General features: G+C 55.8%; 1 protein-coding gene across 1 annotated transcript; it reads right to left on the bottom strand.

Annotated features, from left to right (window-relative positions):
- Positions 1–2,080: 2,080 nt before the first annotated feature.
- Positions 2,081–6,653, bottom strand: LOC148596188 (uncharacterized). Its single transcript, XM_088526716.1, has 11 exons — positions 6,575–6,653; positions 6,333–6,394; positions 5,810–5,969; positions 5,254–5,507; positions 4,788–4,870; positions 4,338–4,444; positions 4,105–4,216; positions 3,715–3,823; positions 3,256–3,393; positions 2,735–2,811; positions 2,081–2,174 (listed from the first exon to the last, which is right to left on the bottom strand). The coding sequence occupies exons 1-11, from the start codon at positions 6,651–6,653 to the stop codon at positions 2,081–2,083; spliced, it is 1,275 nt and encodes a 424-aa protein (XP_088382842.1).
- Positions 6,654–17,416: the final 10,763 nt, after the last annotated feature.

Below are 17,416 nucleotides of genomic sequence, written 5' to 3'. Positions count from 1 at the left end.
AGAGACCTCTCAGTGACACCGTGCGCCCCATTATGACCTCAGCCTCATCTGGGCATCCCTGGGGGTTTATAAGGTCCCACGCAAACAGATGCCACAGCCAGGGAGGAGCACAGAGCTTTCCCCTTTTGCCCTGAGAAACACATCCCTTTCCCAATTTCAACTCCATACATGGAAATGGGAGCTGTTTCACATGACCTTGGAGCCGTTAGTCCCTGTCGCACCAAGGCCAAAGCAGTGCCCATCTCAAGCTCTCCCCTGGCTGTGTCCCCCCATACTGCGAGGTCTGACTGCACACACCAGCCTCAGCCCCTGCCACCACCATCGATGTGCCCACATGGCCTATGCTTAGCGCCGCCCCCGCTGCTATTTCTAGGCCCCAGCACCTGCCCTTCTGGAACCTTCTCCCACTCTGGTCTCAGGAGTGGCTGAGACACCCATCAGTCAAGGCAGGGGCACCACTTCGGGAAGTGAGGTGGAACCAGGCCCCTCCCTGTGGCTTCTGCAACCTTCTCTCGCAGCTCTGGCTCCGGGAGTGGTTATCACCATCTCTCAGCAAAGCTGGTAATTAAGTCCATTCGTATTAACCAAAATGTTACTGAAGTTTTCACTCTCCAAGGCCACCATGGTGCCCAATTATGGAGCCCTGCAGGTCTATCCGCATCCAAATGCCAACCTGCTCCCTTCTCCCTCGCTGGAACAGGTGGGTCATGCCCTGGAGGACCAGGCCTCCTCCCTGCAGCCTTCGCATGTGCCCTGCCTCCCTGGGCAGCTCCTGCCTCATGTGTCCCTGACACACACAGGCGTCACGGCTGGAGCGATGCTGCACGGATCGCTTGCCCGCAGGAGAAACCCAGGGGCTTCATGTGAACAAGAGAGGCTGTAGGCAGCACCTGCAATGGCAAGTGCGGCCCCAAAACACGGCACCCCTGGCTTGTCTGTTCTTTCCCGCATGGACCTTGTGTCCCCTGGCTGATCCACAGTGGAAAGACCAGTTCTCCATCCTTGCTATCACCACCACCACCACCAGTGAGTGCTCTCTGCCAAGCCCTCCTGGACTCCACACCGGTCCTGCCTTCCTGTCTCAGTCCCACCAGGATGGCCGCTCTGCCTTCCCCCTCAAGCCACCTACTCACACCAGGCTGCTGCCAGCAGAGCAGCGAGGAGGGAAGAGCTTGGGAAGGGCTCACCACCACCGAGGGCTCCCAGGCAACATCTCCTCTGAGCCTGCCCCGACACGGGCTGCACGGCCAGCCTCGCTTAACTGCACCTCTGCGCTCCCTCGCGCTTCTGAAGCGGACACCAGGCCTCCTGGGCCAGCTGGCCCAGCAGCAGAGCCGTCCTGCCCCAAAGGCTCCCTGGCGCCATCCCCACCAGTGCCCTCTGCACAGCACCATCCCTCGGGCTCTTCCACAGCAGACAGATGCCTGTCCAGCCGCACAACAACTGCACCTCTGCCCTTCCACCACTTCCTTAAAGGGTTGCAGGCCCACGGGCACATACAGCCAAGAAAAGTGCCAGGGGCCAGCTCCACGTTGCTCACAAACAGCAGCGAGCGCTGCCAGCCCGTCCCTCCTGAGCCTCATCACGGTGCCTGCAAGGTGCCGTCGAGCACCACCAGCACCGCTTCCCTGGGCTCCCCGCTCTTCCCAAGCCGACAGCATGGCTGCTGGCCCATTCCCGCAAGGGAAGGTTTTGGGAAGAAGCTGCTTGCTTGACACAGCAATGAACAGGTCTTCCCAGCCCAGATCTCTGGAGCACCTCCACAGGCGCTGCAGTGCCTGGAGCTGGCGGATCACGCCTTCACCCCTGCACTGCCCCTCTTCTCCAGATGACCCCGTGCCGGCAGGGTGACTGGCACAGGCGGCAGCGTCCGGACCAAAGTACTCCCCTGCCACCACCACCACCAAGAAGTCCTCTCAGCCAACATCTCTTGGACCCAGCCATGCTCAGTTGAGTCCCCCAAAACACTCCCCTTGCTCCCGCCTGCCTCTTGTCGGCCCCTCTGAAGCTGCCCTGCTGCCCCTTGTTCTTTCACCTCCCAGCAAGGAAAGGCTCTCACCAACTCGCAATAAAAGCACATTTATTTCCGCCTAAAGAAGCCGTGGTGGTGGTGACCGCCCAGCATGCGGTCCTTCTGCTCCCTGCCCTGCAGACGGTCCATCAGCCGAGCGGCGCTGCGGGGGCAGGAGGAAGATGTTGCGCCACTGGAGACGCTGCTCAGAATGGCGGGGGGCACCGTCCCCTCCACGCACTTTGGGTGACGGGATGTGAGGGCCCAGGTCGGGCTCCAAGGTGCTGCTGGGCTCCCTGGCACGGCTGCCGGGCACCCTGTTTCCCCAGGGCCAGGGCAGGAAGGGCATGGCATGATGGGGAGAAGCCACATGGGTTTGAGGTGTTTACCGGCGCTCCTCTGTCTTCTTCAGCCACCACCGGTTTACTTCCACCTTTTTCCTCCAGCGGTCCCGGAGAACTCTGTAAGAACTGAGGAGCTCCTGCTTTGCTGGACGGGACTCCTGCCTGCAATATGGACGAACAAGTCCATCTCCTGCTCTCCTGGGAGCCTTCTGGCCCCTTCTGACCTCAGCTCCCAATGGCCACGTGAGAAGAACCCTAGGACTGCTGCACATTGTGCCCCAGAGCCAAGGAATTGGAGGTCCCGGCAGCTCCTGGGAAGTCAGAGCCTCTTGCCTGTCCCAGGCGCTGGCTCTGAGCTTTAACCCCTACATACACGTACATCTGGGTGGTCCTCTCTGGCATTTGGGTGTCCCGCCTACGCCGCTGCTCGGGGCCAAACTGCTTCTGCAGAGAGATCTGTTTTGCGAGGAAAAGAAGAAGAAATGGTCCCAACCTGGAGGGCTGAAGGGGCGAGACTCCCTGCCCCGGAAGGGAGGTCCCTTGTCCTTGCAGAGCCAGGCTCACGCTGCTCAGGGTGCTGACACCAAGGCCTGCCAGAGCCGAGTCCCTGCCCGTGGCTAAGAGGGGCTCCGGGTGGTTCCCCAGGAGAGTTGGGTTGTGGCTCCAAGGCCGGCAGCGCAGCCAGAGGTAGCCCAGGGGGAGCCATCCCTGCCCTTGCTGGAGCCCCTGGCTCCTTGTGGGCCCTCTTGTGCCCACAGTCTCCTCTGTGCTGGGAAGGGGAGGGCGAGCTTGGGCACAGCTCCTAGAGGCAGCTTCAGCGGGAGCCCTGGCTGCCTGGGAGCTCTACTGTGCTGCAGGCAGGAAAGGCCCTTTTGCAGAGGGCTCTGAGGCCTCTTGTACCTTGGCCTGGCGTTTGGCCTCTTCCGCCAGGGCGGCCTGCCGCTCTTCGTAGGGGCCTTCGAGCTCCCTCCGCTTCTCCTCTACAATGGCAGCAGTGGGATCTCTCGTGGGCCTCCACCTGGCAGGCTGGGCTGCATGCTGCGGGCCACGCAAGGCAGCAGTGTTAGCGTGGTGTCTTTGGTTGGGGAGTCTGCCCAGGGGGTGCTGCTGTTGTCATCCCATCCCCTCCTCTGTCTTGAGCCTCGCCACCATCCCTCTTTTGCAGGTGGTTCAGCGGACAGCAGCCTGGAAAAGCTCTGGTCAACGCAGCGCCCAACCGCGTCCCCAAGCAGCAGTGGAAGAGGCCAGCGATGGCTCCTGTGGCTTCGCACTGAGGGCCCTTTGCTGAGGGGTCTCTTAGGCCTGAGCTTCCCTACGAGCGGTCGAGACACTGGGACTCCCCTGAACCCAATCACGCACCTGTGCTGCAGCCCTGCGAGGGCCCGCAGGAGGGTGCGGGCTGTATTTCAAGGAAGCCCCTGGTTCCAGGCAGACGCCTGGGTTGGCAAACCATTGCTCCACAAAGATCCTGAGGAGACACCACAGGGCGTGTTAGGAGAAAGGCAGCAGCTGTTTGCTAACAAGGATTTGTGTTCAGCTACCCCAGAGTGTGGTACGCCAGAAGAATACGAAGGCAACGGGAGGCTCTCCCGCAAGCCTGCATGCACTCGGCACCCAGCAAGCGTCAGCCTTTGCTGGGACGTGTGTCCACAGGCCTTGGCAGGCCCCTGCGATGCCGTGTCCATAGCAGACATGTCCCCTGTGCATCGGTACAAGTGTTCTGCTCCAGCCCTTTCCCAAGGCTCTCACCAGGGAGCACCCTCGCTCTTTGAGCTTTGCTGCCTCCTCACTCCCTCCTCCTTTGGCAGCAGGGGCAGAGACAGCTCCTCACGGTGCTGCAGGTGCTTCCCAGGACGCTGCTCTGCAAATGGGAAAGCAGGAAGCTCTTGAGAGCGGCTCTTTGGGAAGCTGTTTCCACTGGGCTGCTGTCACCCAGCACAGGACAGGGACCCAACGGCATCTGGAAGCAGCTTTTCCCTGACCTTTGCTGCTCCCCATGACCCCACGCTCTTCCTTCAGCACTTTGATCTTTGGGAAGACCGCGGGGAAAGCCTGCGCCTCCGGGCTGCCTCGCACAGCGAGCTGGAACCTGGAAGCCAAAGGACAACCCAGCTGTGAAGGGAGGGTGTCCTATCCCCTTTGCAGCTCCTGGCCACTGATCCTCCTCACTGCCCTTGGAGGCCCTCTTGCATCCCCGCTCCTCTATGATCAGGCACAGCTGCTCTTTGGCAGCTTTTTGAGGTCCTCAGCCCCAAAAGAAACATGGGGGAGCCTGCAGCCTCTCCTGTGCGGTGGGTGAAGCCCCTTCTCTCTGCTGGGAAGGAGGGCAGCTTGGGCAGAGTCACGGTGAGTGCCAGGGCTGCATGGTCCCAAGCAGCACTGAGGAAGCTGCCTACTCGCTTGGCCAAAGGCTGCCAAGGAAGCGTGCTCACCTTGGGAACATGTGCCCCGCGCCAGGCTGGCTCCTCTGAGGAGCAGGTCTGCTGAAGAGGGGCAGCTCTGTCAGCAGTAGCTTCTGCAACAGAACACAGAGCAATTGAGGGCTTCTGAGGCAGCCCTCTCCTTGCTGCTGAAGGCAGCGCATCCCTCCTGCTCCAAGAGGAGGCTGCCTCCACACAACCTCCTCTAAGCTCTCCACTGCTAACATTACCCCTCCTTCTGATGGGGAGAAGGTGCAGAGCAAAGAAGCGAGCGTGGTACTATCCCTGCCAGGCATTACGTGGTGGCAAGGGGCCAGCAATCACAAATCCTCTCTCTGCATTGAGAGCAAGCGCTGAGGAAGACCTGACCTCCCCACACCCTGGGCTGGTCGCCTCTGGGCTGGCCGACAGACACAAGGTTGGGCGTCTGTCGTGCGCTTCCCCAGGAAGGCTGGTTTGAGAAACGGGAGCAGCTTACCCTACGCAGGCCAGAAATGAGGATCTCAATGGCCTCCAGACGCCGGGCGCATTGTGCAGAAAACTGCATGTGCACCCTGTCCCCTTGGCGGGCCAGAACCCCAATATCCCCGAAGGTGAAGGCCACATTCTGCTTCCTCACGTGGGAAGAGAACAAGCGGATGGTCTCCTCCACGCAGCCTTCCACCACTTGCCACGAGTAGGAGGTGGCCCGGGACAAGCGCCCCATGTCCAGCTGCTTTATCTCCAGGTTAACTACGTGCGAGAGAAACAACGTCACTGCCCGCGTCTGGCCACATTGCCTTTGCTCGTCCCTCCACAAAGGTGCCTGCTGTGGAGGCAGGAGTTGGGGCACTCAAAGAGACAGACTCCAACTGTGCGTAATGTTCTGCAGCACAAAGTGCTCCAGAGAAGGTCCTTGTCGGAAAGAGCACTGTGTGGGGCCACAAAGCTGCACGCAGTTGCTTCTCCCCACGTGTCCCCAAGAGCAGGGAAGAGCCATGCAGCCCGCAGGGGATGTGGCAAGGGGAAGCAGCGGGTGGGCGCTGCCATCTCACCAGGGAGAGTCACTTTGGGGTACTGGAGTCCTCGCAGCCAGTCCGCATCCCTGTCCATCTGGAACACAGGCCTTCGCACGACCAGCCGTTTATCGCCTGTGTCCACGGGCAGCACCTCTCGGAATGTGCCAAAGGTGCCGAGCCCCACGATCAGGACAGCCTGCACAGAGCAAAGACACCAAGGGCCACAAGTAAGGGAGGGAAAAAGGGACGATTGTCAGCGTGTTGCAAGGCTGCTCTGAGCCCTCCCCACTGCTGATGAGCAATGGAACACTTGAGGAAGGCTGCAGAGAAGAGCCACCTTCTTGCCATTGTGTCCTCACCCTCCTTGTAAGGGTCATCTATGTCCCTAAGCTACAGAAGCTGCTGGGGCTTTCCCCGGCTGCCCAAAAAGCTGCTCTGCAGCACATGGGCCACTGGGGATGTGGGGCCGTGGGGTTGGGGGAAGGTTGCTCACGGACAGCCAGGGCTCTCCGGATGGCTGAGACCCTACAGGGCCAGGGCCAGCAGGGCACCAGCGCACCTTGTCCTGACTCATCTCCTCCAGAATGTAATTGGACACAGCGTCCCAAATAGCAACAATCTCTGGAAAGCAAGAGATAGACTTGTGAGGCACAGAGGATCCCCTTCCTCTGTGGCCACGAAGGCTGTCGTGGCAGCCCCCAGGCTCGCGTAGCCACCTGCACAGCCCACGCTCCACAGCTCTATGGACAGCTCAGAGCGTCTGGGGATCCTGCTGCAGGAAGCAGCTCCCAAAGCCTGTACCTTCACAAGAGAGCTGCACGAGCGTCCGGTACACGAAGCCCTGCTCTGGCCGGATGACCTCGGTCCAGGAGCCCTCCATCTCGCTCATCCCCTTGCCCTTAGCTCTCTGCTCCAGGCAGGGGAAAAGGACCCTCTTGTCGTCTCCTGGCCCCACACTCCTGTCCAAGGCACCCCTGCTCCTCTGCCTGAGGGTGAGAGGCCCTCAGCGTCTCCCTGCCGCTGCTGTCGCTCTCCTGGCTGCAGAGCAGCTCCCACCAACAGCCGTGAGCAGCACCCGCTCAGCACCGGGGCTCGCAGGGAAGTGCGGGCACCACCACGCGTCCACAGAGACCTCTTAGTGACACCGTGCGCCCCATTATGACCTCAGCCTCATCTGGGCATCCCTGGGGGCTTATAAGGTCCCACGCACACAGATGCCACAGCCAGGGAAGAGCACGGAGCTTTCCCCTTTTGCCCTGAGAAACACATCCCTTTCCCAATTTCAACTCCATACATGGAAATGGGAAGCTGTTTCACATGACCTTGGAGCCGTTAGTCCCTGTCGCACCAAGGCCAAAGCAGTGCCCATCTCAAGCTCTCCCCTCCCTGTGTCCCCCCCATACTGCCGGGTCTGACTGCACACACCAGCCTCAGCCCCTGTCACCACCATGGACGTGCCCACATGGCCTGCGCTCAGGGCCGCCCCCACTGCTATTTCTAGGCCTCAGCACCTGCCCTTCTGGAACCTTCTCCCACTCTGGTCTCAGGAGTGGCTGAGACACCCATCAGTCAAGGCAGGGACACCAGTTCAGGAAGTGAGGTGGAACCAGGCCCCTCCCTGTGGCTTCTGGAACCTTCTCTCGCAGCTCTGCTTCCTCACGTGGGAAGAGAACAAGCGCCCCCCTGGCCTAGTGTGCACGGAGGCCCTTGGAGGCCGCACGAAAGCCCGTAGGGCCCCCCGGCCCAGTGTACACAGAGGACCCGGGAGGCTGCATGGAAGTCTATAGGGCCCCTCCGGCCCAGTGTGCATGGAAGCCCTTGGAGTCCGCACCCAAGCCCGTAGTGCGCCCTGGTCCTGTGAGAACGGGGGCCCCGGGGGGCCACATGAAAGCCCATAGGGCTTCCTCCCCCCCAGCCCAGTGCGCACGGAATCCTTTGAAGGCCACAGGAAAGCCTTTAGGGACCCTGCGGTTCGGTGCGCACGGAAGCCCCGGGAAGCCACACAAAAGCCCAAAGTGTCCCCCCCGGCCCTTTGCACATGGATGCCCTTGGGGGGGATGCACAAAAGCCTGTAGGGCCCCCTGGGCCCAGTGTGCCTGGAGGCTCTCGGAGGCCGCAGCAAGGCCTGTGGGGACCCTCTGGCCTAGGGCTCACGGAGGTGCCGGGAGGCCACACGAAAGCCCGTAGGGCCCCCCCAGCCCAGGGCGCACAGAGGGCCTGGGAGGCCTCACCAAAGCCTGTAGGAGGCCCCCGGGCCTGTGCGAACGGAGGCCGGCTACAAATTTTGAGGCACAGATTCCCCCATAGCCATCAGTAGCACCCAAGAATGAGACCCACATTAATGCAGCTCGGTTAAGAAAGACCATAGGCCAGAGAAGATGAACACGCAGCCTCTTCATCCTGATCAGAGGGAGAAACATTGCACAGGAAGTCACCGAAGTCCTCAGGCCCTGACACATCTGTACTCACACCTGCCAGCAGTAAAAACTTCCTTACATCTTCCCTACCTGGAAGCAAAGGCTAAACAAGAGGCCAGGGAGACCCTCATTTGGCCTAACAGCAAGGAAATGTTTCCTCCCTGGGACTCTGCAAAGATGCGCAGGCCTGGGCAGTGGGAAGATGCCTGACAATGTGCTTTCGGGGGGGGGGGGAGCTAAAAATGTTGTCTTCAATTACCCATGCTCTCCACTGCTGTAATTGGGATTTAGGGATTTTGCTTGCTGCAACAGCCCAAAGCAAGGTTCGATTAACCAAAATTAACTTGGGACCCTCAAAATGGCCATGATTAAGTTCAGATCCCTGAGGCCCAGCTGCCAGGTATACAAGAGGCCGTGGATACTGAGCCATGCTCAGTAATTCAGTGCCTCCAAATGTGAGGCTCATGAAAACGAGCCACATAACTTGCTCAGCAGCACAGAGCAAGGCAGAAAATTCAATTCACATCTTCCAGTAATAAGCCTATAACACATACCACGTAGTAGGCTGCAGTTGAGAGCATCAGCTGTGCCAGGCAGGAGAAACTGGTGTCACTAGCTCAGCTAATGCAGCCTGGAGCCTCTCAGCCCTTTGAGCCCTCATCAGCTTCATCGTATGCCTCCAGCAGGCTGGGCCCATGGCCACTGGCAGGACAGAGGCTGGCACTCCTCAGTGGTAGCATTCAGATGTCCATCCTGCACGTCTTCTTTTCTACCTTTCATCTCTGCCGCAGAGCCCCCCAAAACATCTGCAGAACCTGGTGGGGACCCAGCAGACACAAGCACAGATATAAATTCCTCTGTTTTCCCCAGCACAGCTGAAAAGCAACAAACGAGCAGCAGCTCTGCAGCTTCCTGACCTCCTACTCTGCCCTGGGACATTCCCTGCACCTTCTGCTTCACTTGACGTGCACGTCTCAGCCGAGACACCTCACAGACATGCAGAGCTTCGCCCCACTGCAGAGCAAGGCTGAGGAGGGAGGATTAAAATGAAGACTCCTTCCTGACCCCTTGGCCATGCCCAGGAATGACCTGGCCCACAAGCAGAGCCTGGTGCCCCCCTACCCACCCCGCTTCTCACTGCACCCTCAGGGTGCCCCCCTACACACCTCCAACCCCGCTGCTCTCCCTGCTGCTCCACGGCTGCATGCGGCGCTGCGGTGAGCACAGGTGCCCTCCGGTGGAGCCCACGCCAAGCCGGCACCAGCACTCCCACCATTTAACCCGTGCCTTGCTCTCCGCCTCAGCTCCCCGCAGCTCTGTCATACTTTTCCCAGTTTATTCCCTGAAACTTCCTCCCTTCTCTGTTCTTGGCCAGTGTGCTGAGGAAGGCGCCACCGTGCACCTCTAATGGCTGTGTGTAATGGCCGCATGTAACGGTTGCCACCACGCACCTCTAGCGGCCACATGTGTCTGAGGTGAAGTTTGCTCAGGGGAATGGCTGTGGTGGAAGCAAACGTGAGCCCGGAACAAATGAGCCCAGCCTGGTGCTTCCAAGCGGGGATGCAGCACTGCAGCTGGTGCCTGCCAATAGTTGGTGTCGGATTCTAATGGGTCAGGAATAGCAGGAGGGGAAAAAATGTAGCTTCTGTGCACCTGGGCAGCGGTGAGACTCTGGGAGCCCTGAGCTCCTGGCGTCCAGTGGGCTGAACAGAACAGCCTTGGCTTTGAACAAATCCTATGTGCTAGAGTTTTGTGGTTCCCATTTTCCACCTTATACAAGTGTATGTTCTCTCTTTTGTTTGAATGTTGAGGGGTTTTTTTAGCAGTGCAGGCTTATTTTGCCTCTTTCTAGAGGCTTCTGTCCAGGAAATACAAAATAATCCATCCTAGCAGTGGGTGGATGTTTTTGCATTTAGCCCTAGCCTTGCAAGCTGTAGAGTCACCTCCCCTAAGCAATTCTCAAGATCCTGAGGTCAGGAGTTACTTGTATGCCATCTTCAGCAGCTCCACAGTCTGACCAGGATTCACCCACTTCTCATGCAGGGCAGAACCGCTGAAGATTTCCCGCTGTTGAAGTATGTCTTGCTTCCCTGAAGAGCACTTGGGTGTGCTTGAAGGAAGCTGGAAAATGAAAGCGTTACACACCCACAGATAGGATCCCAGCTCCAACACAATGGAAGGATGGGCTTGTCCAGAGTCAGTGGAGAGCTGGATGAAAACATCAAGTTTACTCCCTGGAGCCACCTTCAATCATCGCCTTCAAACACCATTGTTATGAAGAACCCTCAGGAACAACTTGTGCACAGCAGAGTGCCTGTCTACGTACATGTGCCATAACTTCACGTTACATCATGCTGGGTTTGATCCAGAAGGAAGGAGAGGATGTATTTGGGCAGCAGAACTGCCTGGAATTGGGTGTTGTGGCTTCCCTTTGTCTGAAGAGCAAAAGGATCGTGGCTGCTCCATACAGGAGGGCAAGCCCAGAGCCAAGAGTCACTCTGGTGCAGGCAGTGCCCTTGCCAGCCAGGGTGCAACCCTGGAGGACTCACCACCAGCATGGGGTTAGTTACACAACCCAGCCAAGCAGGAGACATGACTGGAGACAAGGCTGCCTATAACATTGGTCCCAGGTTCCTCCAGGAGACAGGGCCAGAGATAAGGCTGCCTGCAATGTTAGCCTGAAGTCATAGAATCATAGAATTGTTAAGGTTGGAAGGGACCTCTAGAGATCACCTAGTCCAGCTCCCTGCAAACGCAGATTCACCTAGAACATGTGCTACAGGACTGCATCCAAGCGGGTTTTGAAGTTCTCCAGAGAAGGAGATTCCACAACCTCTCTGGGCAGCCTGTTCCAGCGCTCTGTCACCCTCACTGTTAAGAAATTTTTCCTTAAGTTCCTGTGGAACTTTTGGTGTTTCAGTTTGTGGCTATTACCTCTAGTTCTGTCGGTGGCTACCACTGAAAAGAGGCCAGCACCAGAGGACTGACCCCATGGGGGACAACGCTAGCTACCTCCAACTAGACTTTGCACCACTGATCATCACGCTCTGGGCTCTGCCATCCAGCCAGTTCTTAATCCACCTCACCATCCATTCATCTAACGCACACTTTCAGAGCTTGCCCAGGAGGATAATGTGAGGGACACTGTTAAAAGCCTTGCTGAAGTCCAGATAGATGACATCCACTGCTCTCCTCTCATCTACCCAGCCAATCATTTCATCATAGAAGACTATCAGGTTAGTCAAGCGTGATTTCCCCTTGGTGAACCCATTCTGACTACTCCTGAGCACCTCCACATGTTTGGAGACAACAACCAGGATGAGTTGTTCCATCACTTCTCCAGGGATGGAGGTGAGATTGACAGGCCTGTAGCTGCTTGGGTCCTCCTCCTTGCGATTTTTGAAGACCAGCATGACATTGGCTTTCTTCCAATCCTCCAGCACCTCCCCCGTTCTCCAGGACCTTTCAAAGATGATGGAGAGCAGCTGAGCAATAACATCACCAGCTCACGCAGCACTCCTGGGTGCATCCCATCAGGGCCCATGGATTTGTGGGTATCAAGTTTCCCTAAGTGCTCTCTGGCCCAATCTTCCTCTACCCAGGGCAAGTCTTCCTCTCTCCAGGTATCTTCTTTTGTCTCTGGGGTCTGGGATTCCAGAGCGTTGCCCTTGGTAAACACTACAGTAAAGAAGGCATTCAGCAACTCTGCTTTTTCTGCGTCTTTCATAACCAGGGCATCCACACCATTCACCAGCAGACCCACGTTTTTCCTAATCTTGCTTTTGCCATTGATATATTTGAAAAAAGCTCTTCTTGTTATTTTTAACATCCCTTGCCAGATTTAATTCCAATTGTGCCTTAGCTTTCCTTGTCACGTCCTTGCATTCCCTGACAACATTTCTATATTCCTCCCAAGGAGCCTGTCCTTTTTTCCACTTTCTGTATACTGCCTTTTTCTGTTTGAGTTTTACCAGCAGCTCCTTGCTCATCCACGCAGGCCTCCTGCCCCCTGCTGCCTGACTTCTTACTCAAAGGCTGCACTGCTCCTGAGTGTGGAGGAAGCGCTGCTTGAATCCTGACCAGCTCTCTTGGGCCCCCTTCCTTCTAGAGCCCTAGCCCATGGCATTCCTCCCAGGAGGTCTCTGAAGAGGCCAGAGTTGGCCCTCCTGAAGTCCATGGTTGCAAAACTACTTATAGCCCTGCCTCCCCCTCTTTGGATCCTAAACTCAACCAGCTCGTGATCTCTGCAGCCAAGGCTACCCTCCACCTTCACGTCTCCAAGTCCATCTCTGTTTGTTAGTCCAAGGTCCAGCAGCCACCTCTCCTCGTTGACTCCTCCACAATCTAAAAGTTATCATCAGTGCACTGCAGAAACCTCCAGGACTGTTTGCGCTTGGCGGGGTTGTCTTTGCAGTTGATGTCATGGTGGTTAAAGTCCCCCATGAGAACCAGGGCCTGTGACCATGAGGCTACTCCCAGCTGTCTGTAAAAGACCTCATCAACTCCCTCATCCTGATCAGGTGGCCTGTAGCAGACACCCACCACATTAGCCTGCCCTCTAATCCTTACCCACAAGCTCTCAACTCACTCATCATCCACCCCCAGGTTGAGCTCCATGCATTCTAGTTGCTCTCTCAAAGAGCAACTCCACCACCTCGCCTTCTCAGCCTGTCCTTCCTAAAAAGCACATAGCCTTCCATGACAGCGCTCCAGTTGTGTGAGCTATCCCACTATGTCTCTGTAATTCCAATGAGATCGTGATGCTGGGACCACACACAGATCTCCAGTTCCTCCTGTTTATTCCCCATGCTGCATACATTGGTGTACAGGGATTTAAGGAAAGTGGTCGAGCCTGCAGGTTTCCCTGGTGGGGTGAAAGAGGACCCTCTGTAATCATCTCCTATACTCACTTCCCCACTACCATATTCCTGCTGGACGTCTTCTGGCTTTGGCTGCATGCCAGTGGTTGCCCTGTCCATGTAACATTCCCTTCCCCCTTCTTGCCTCGTTTAAAGCCCTCCTTACCAGGCTGGCCAACCTTTTGGCACCTCTTGCTGAGGTGGCTCTCATCATTCTCTACTAGCTGTTGGTCTTCAAACAGAGTCCCATGGTCACAGAAACCAAAATCCTGTTGCCAAGACCAGCAGCAAAGCCAGTTGTTAACCTGTAATATCCACCTTTTCCTCCTCATATCCATTCCCCTCATTGACAGGATAGAGGAGAACACAACCTGGGCACCCAGACCTTTAACTACCATCCCTAGGGCTCTGAAATCTTGTTTAATGTTTCTCAGTTTCCCCAGAGCATCATTAGTGCCCCATTAGTGCCCTGCAGCAGAGAGTCACCCATGACCATCACTCACCGCTTCTTCCAGGTGCTCCTTTTTTCCTTAGTGAGAGCAGCCTTAAGGTGCGGACTTGGCTGCCTCACCTTAGGCAACCCCCTAGATGAACCTTGGTCCTTGACCTCATTTGTCTGGCCCTCAAGTTTCAGGGCCTCATACCTGTTGAACATGGTCACTTGTGGGGGCGAGGTGGGCCAAGAAAGGGTGCAGTTGATGTCAGGGTGGTTGAAGTCCCCCATGAGAACCAGGGCCTGTGACCATGAGGCTACTCCCTCCTGCCTGCGCGAACTGCGGCACTCCTGGTCGCTCACGGTCCCTGGGGGCGTCTTTTCTGGCTGCCCCCGTGCTGAGTCAGAGCCCCCTCAGGCCCGGGGCTCGGTGCTGACCGCACGGGGTCGACACTGGGGCTGCCTCTCGCTCCCTGCACTTTCTTGCTCAGCGGCTTTGGCCGTGGTTGTGCTCCTCTAGGCAAGGTGCTCCAGCGCAAGCGTCCGCTCTGGAACCCTTCCCTTTGAGCTCGGTGTTGGGAGAGCATGAGCTGGACACCTGAGCGGTGCTCCAGGGATGCACCTAGTGCTCTCCAGCCACTAAAGCGCTTTGGTTCTTTAGGACAAGACTAGAGCATGTCTGGAGTAAAAAATAAATAAATAAATAAAAATGCCCTGACATATGTATAGTACATACACTGGGTCTGCAGCATTACAGGCCACTTACATTCCACAGTGCTATTGCTGACACAGCCACAGCCAGCACAGTCCAAGCCATTCCCAATTTCCTCAAGATTTGGTGTGTGATACAATGACCAAGCCCACAGCCAAGCCCAGCCCGGCCAGACAAAAACATCCACCAGTAGATGGCATTTGCTGCCCACAGATATGTCAGGGCCACGGCGGCCGGAGGCTGCGGTGGCATGAAGAAGCGGAACAGATGGTTTGGAGGGGTTTTATGAATGAAGGCTGCTTCCAGATGACATAACTGCTCTTGACTCCACCCTGCTGCCCGCAGATCTCAGGTGCTTTTGTTTTGCTGCAGGCAAGGCACTGGCAGCTGGCGAGCTCGCCGCGCAGCCGCTTCGCTGCTCAAGTGACCGCAACGCGCAGCCCGGGAGGTCTGGGAGGCTGCTGGGCTGGTGAGTAGCAAAGCAGGGTTTTAGTTGTTTATATGCTTGGCAGAATCGCCTGGATTATTCTGTACCCTTTCTCTCCCTCGGAGACGCAGCTCCACTGTAATTCCTGGTGGGATCAGCTCAGAGCAGCTCCAGCACAGAGTCCGGAGCTCCAGCTGCAGCTCCAGGCACCTCAACCAGGTCTGACCACCAGTGAGCGAGTGCAGGACTGTCTTTAAAAGTCGCTTGTTGCATTTTATGTCTACGAGCAGAACAGTTCACAAGCGAGTTCTCTAAAGCTCTAAGAGAACAGACTAGTCTGTCACTCTGTTTGCTGTAGTATGTGATGGAAAAGTTTGTAGTAAGCCTGTTTTTGATGATTAATGCCTTAACTTAGATTTAAAAAGAGTTTATTATTATGGTAGAATTGTCTCTCTTTTTTTTTTTTTTTTTCCTGTGGCTTCTTGACTTTCATGCTATGAATTTCTGCTAAGTTTTAATGGCTAGAGTCCCATATGGGACAGATTTTTGCTAAATGGTTAGTCCATCTTGGGGACTTTTCCACTGGTCAAAGATGACTGTTGGATTTCCCCCACCCCCAAATCAAAATCAATCGTTTGCATTCGGGCAGTTCTGACAGCCTTGGTCTGAGAAGAAAAATTCTCTCCACGGTCCACAGAAGGAATTACTCCTTACTCTAACTGAATGAACTTTATCAGTACAGAAAAATCCTGTTTCTTGGAGCCAGCTGTCGAGCCTCCCTCCCTGCAATGCCTCACTTCTCTGGAACTTTGGGACATAATGTAGAGCAGGCAGAAAAGAACCAGAGCTTGGAAAATGCAGGGTGCTCTCTAAAGGAATCATTTAACTAATAACCCCTGGGCTTGGAGGTATCTCAGAACCCAGTTATTGATGACGGCGGGGCTGGAGAGTCTTACACTGATGCAGAATTTAGAAAGAGGTGGATGTTTCACTACAGTGGTTCTGTGATACTCAGTTTGGGAATGTAAGGGGAAGAAGAAACATTTGTTTATAGAGAGAAATATAATATATATATGTATATACATTCACGTTTATATAGAGAAATCACAAAGCATTTAGCAAACTTAAGACAAATGCTGAGAGCTATTTCATCTTCTTGAAGTGAGATCACCTCTAATGCGAAGCGAAGCTTCCGAAAGCACCACAGTCCCCCCAGCAGCACCGCAGACTAATTGAAGGATGATCCAGTGGGAATTGCAGGGAGGCATCTAATGGGCAGGATATAGCTGCCTTCGTTAAGCCACAAGCCTCAGGTTGTTGCCATGGCTGTGTTCAGCTAAGCTGTTTATTGCCCATAAGGACTCACTGTGTGCCTGAGGCTGCTGATCAGCTGGCATGAAATCTCTCTCAACTAGAAACTACCATTTTCTTGACGCAGCCTCAGGCCCAGGGGAGGAAGAGAAAGTGCTCTGGGGGAAATGGCTAAAGAATTGGAGACTGGGATGTTTACAGGGAGCCAAAGCCAGTTAAATAACTTCCCTAGGCTTTGCTACAGAGATGTGCCGCTGCGGGAGCTTTTCCTTCATGTCGGACTTACCCACGCGGAGCTCCCCCCGGAGGACCCCACGACTCACTCGCTATCTACAGCGTTTGTGTCTGAGCTTTGTGCGGGACAGCCCTAGCACCAACTCCAAGTCCTGGCGGTCCTGATGTGTCTCTGACTTGACAGCTTGTCCTGCAGAACAGGGTCAGGAGGGTGCATAGTGCTGGCGGGGGTGTCATGTGCATGATAAAGAGCAAGAGCTGATAGTTACTGTAATGTATAAATTTATCCTGTAGAGCTAATGGTATCAAAAACGGTATCAAAACAAACACCCTTATGATTTATACGTCAAGATGGGGAAGTCTGTTTGAATGCTGGGGCAGAGATATCAGCTCTGCAAGAAATATGGGAAGAATTCATCCCTAATCTAATCTCACTGAATTCCACAAAGATGCAATACAGGAGTCATTTGGTCCGGTTTCGTAGCTGAGAATTAAACAGGAAACCCCCAAGGATGTAAATTGTTCTCCCAAATACCAAGGTGCAGTTTGTACATCGGGGCTGGAGAGGGGGTGCTACTGTCAGAGCCATCTCTGTGTGACAAATCAGAGGCACCGGGAGGCTGCGGGGCTTTCAGCAGCCCTGAATACAAACAGAAGGGGCAGAAGGCAAGCCCAGGAGAACAGGATCCACAACAGAGCATGCTGCTAGTGATGTTCTTCACAAAACCAAGCCCTCGAGCCAACAAGGCTGGCAGATGTTATCGCGGGCGAGTGTTTCTGGCTTCCTCACTCTGTGCTGTGCTCCTGTGACACCCTCTCAGAGACTGTTTATAGCGAGGATGTGGATTTATTGTAAACCTTGGCTCCCAGACTCTCAGAGCTGCCTCTTCCTCCAAGTTCGGGCTATCCTCACTCCCAGCTGGAATTGCAGCAAGAGGTTTCTCAGAAAGCCCAGGATAACTGGGACCTTTACAGATACTTCCTCTGGCGGATATGAAGTTGGTATTGGCAGTAAGTACGGCCAAGACGTAGGGATGAATCAGTTCAGGACTAGCCTTGGGGTGAGGCTGGGAATGGTTTTCAGCTGAGGGATGGAGCAAACTGGGGAGAGCAGCACCTGACCTGCACATCATGAGGAGCTTTCCAGCACAGAGAGGTCAGCCCGGGAGGGCCTGCTCCACTCTCCTGCAGGTGGCAACTCGCTCCCGCAGAGGACAAGTTGCAACATGGAAGAGGAGGGGAAACGGCAT

The sequence above is a fragment of the Tinamus guttatus genome, unplaced genomic scaffold, assembly GCF_059628265.1.
Source record: "Tinamus guttatus ecotype Peru unplaced genomic scaffold, ASM5962826v1 Tinamus_guttatus_pri_ptg000026l, whole genome shotgun sequence".
In the NCBI taxonomy this organism is placed as follows: domain Eukaryota; kingdom Metazoa; phylum Chordata; class Aves; order Tinamiformes; family Tinamidae; genus Tinamus; species Tinamus guttatus.
Note: the sequence above shows the minus strand (reverse complement) of the source record. Positions and strands in the feature narration are given on the sequence as shown.

Bases quoted from the DNA above. Each gene is read 5' to 3' on its own strand.
- LOC148596188 (XM_088526716.1), bottom strand. From the start codon at position 6,653: ATGGAGGGCTCCTGGACCGAGGTCATCCGGCCAGAGCAGGGCTTCGTG. The intron at 6,395-6,574 runs GTACAGGCTTTG...CTTGCTTTCCAG, and splicing joins CGTGCAGCTCTCTTGTGAAG to AGATTGTTGCTATTTGGGAC. The intron at 2,812-3,255 runs GTACAAGAGGCC...CTCGCAAAACAG, and splicing joins AGGCCAAACGCCAGGCCAAG to ATCTCTCTGCAGAAGCAGTT.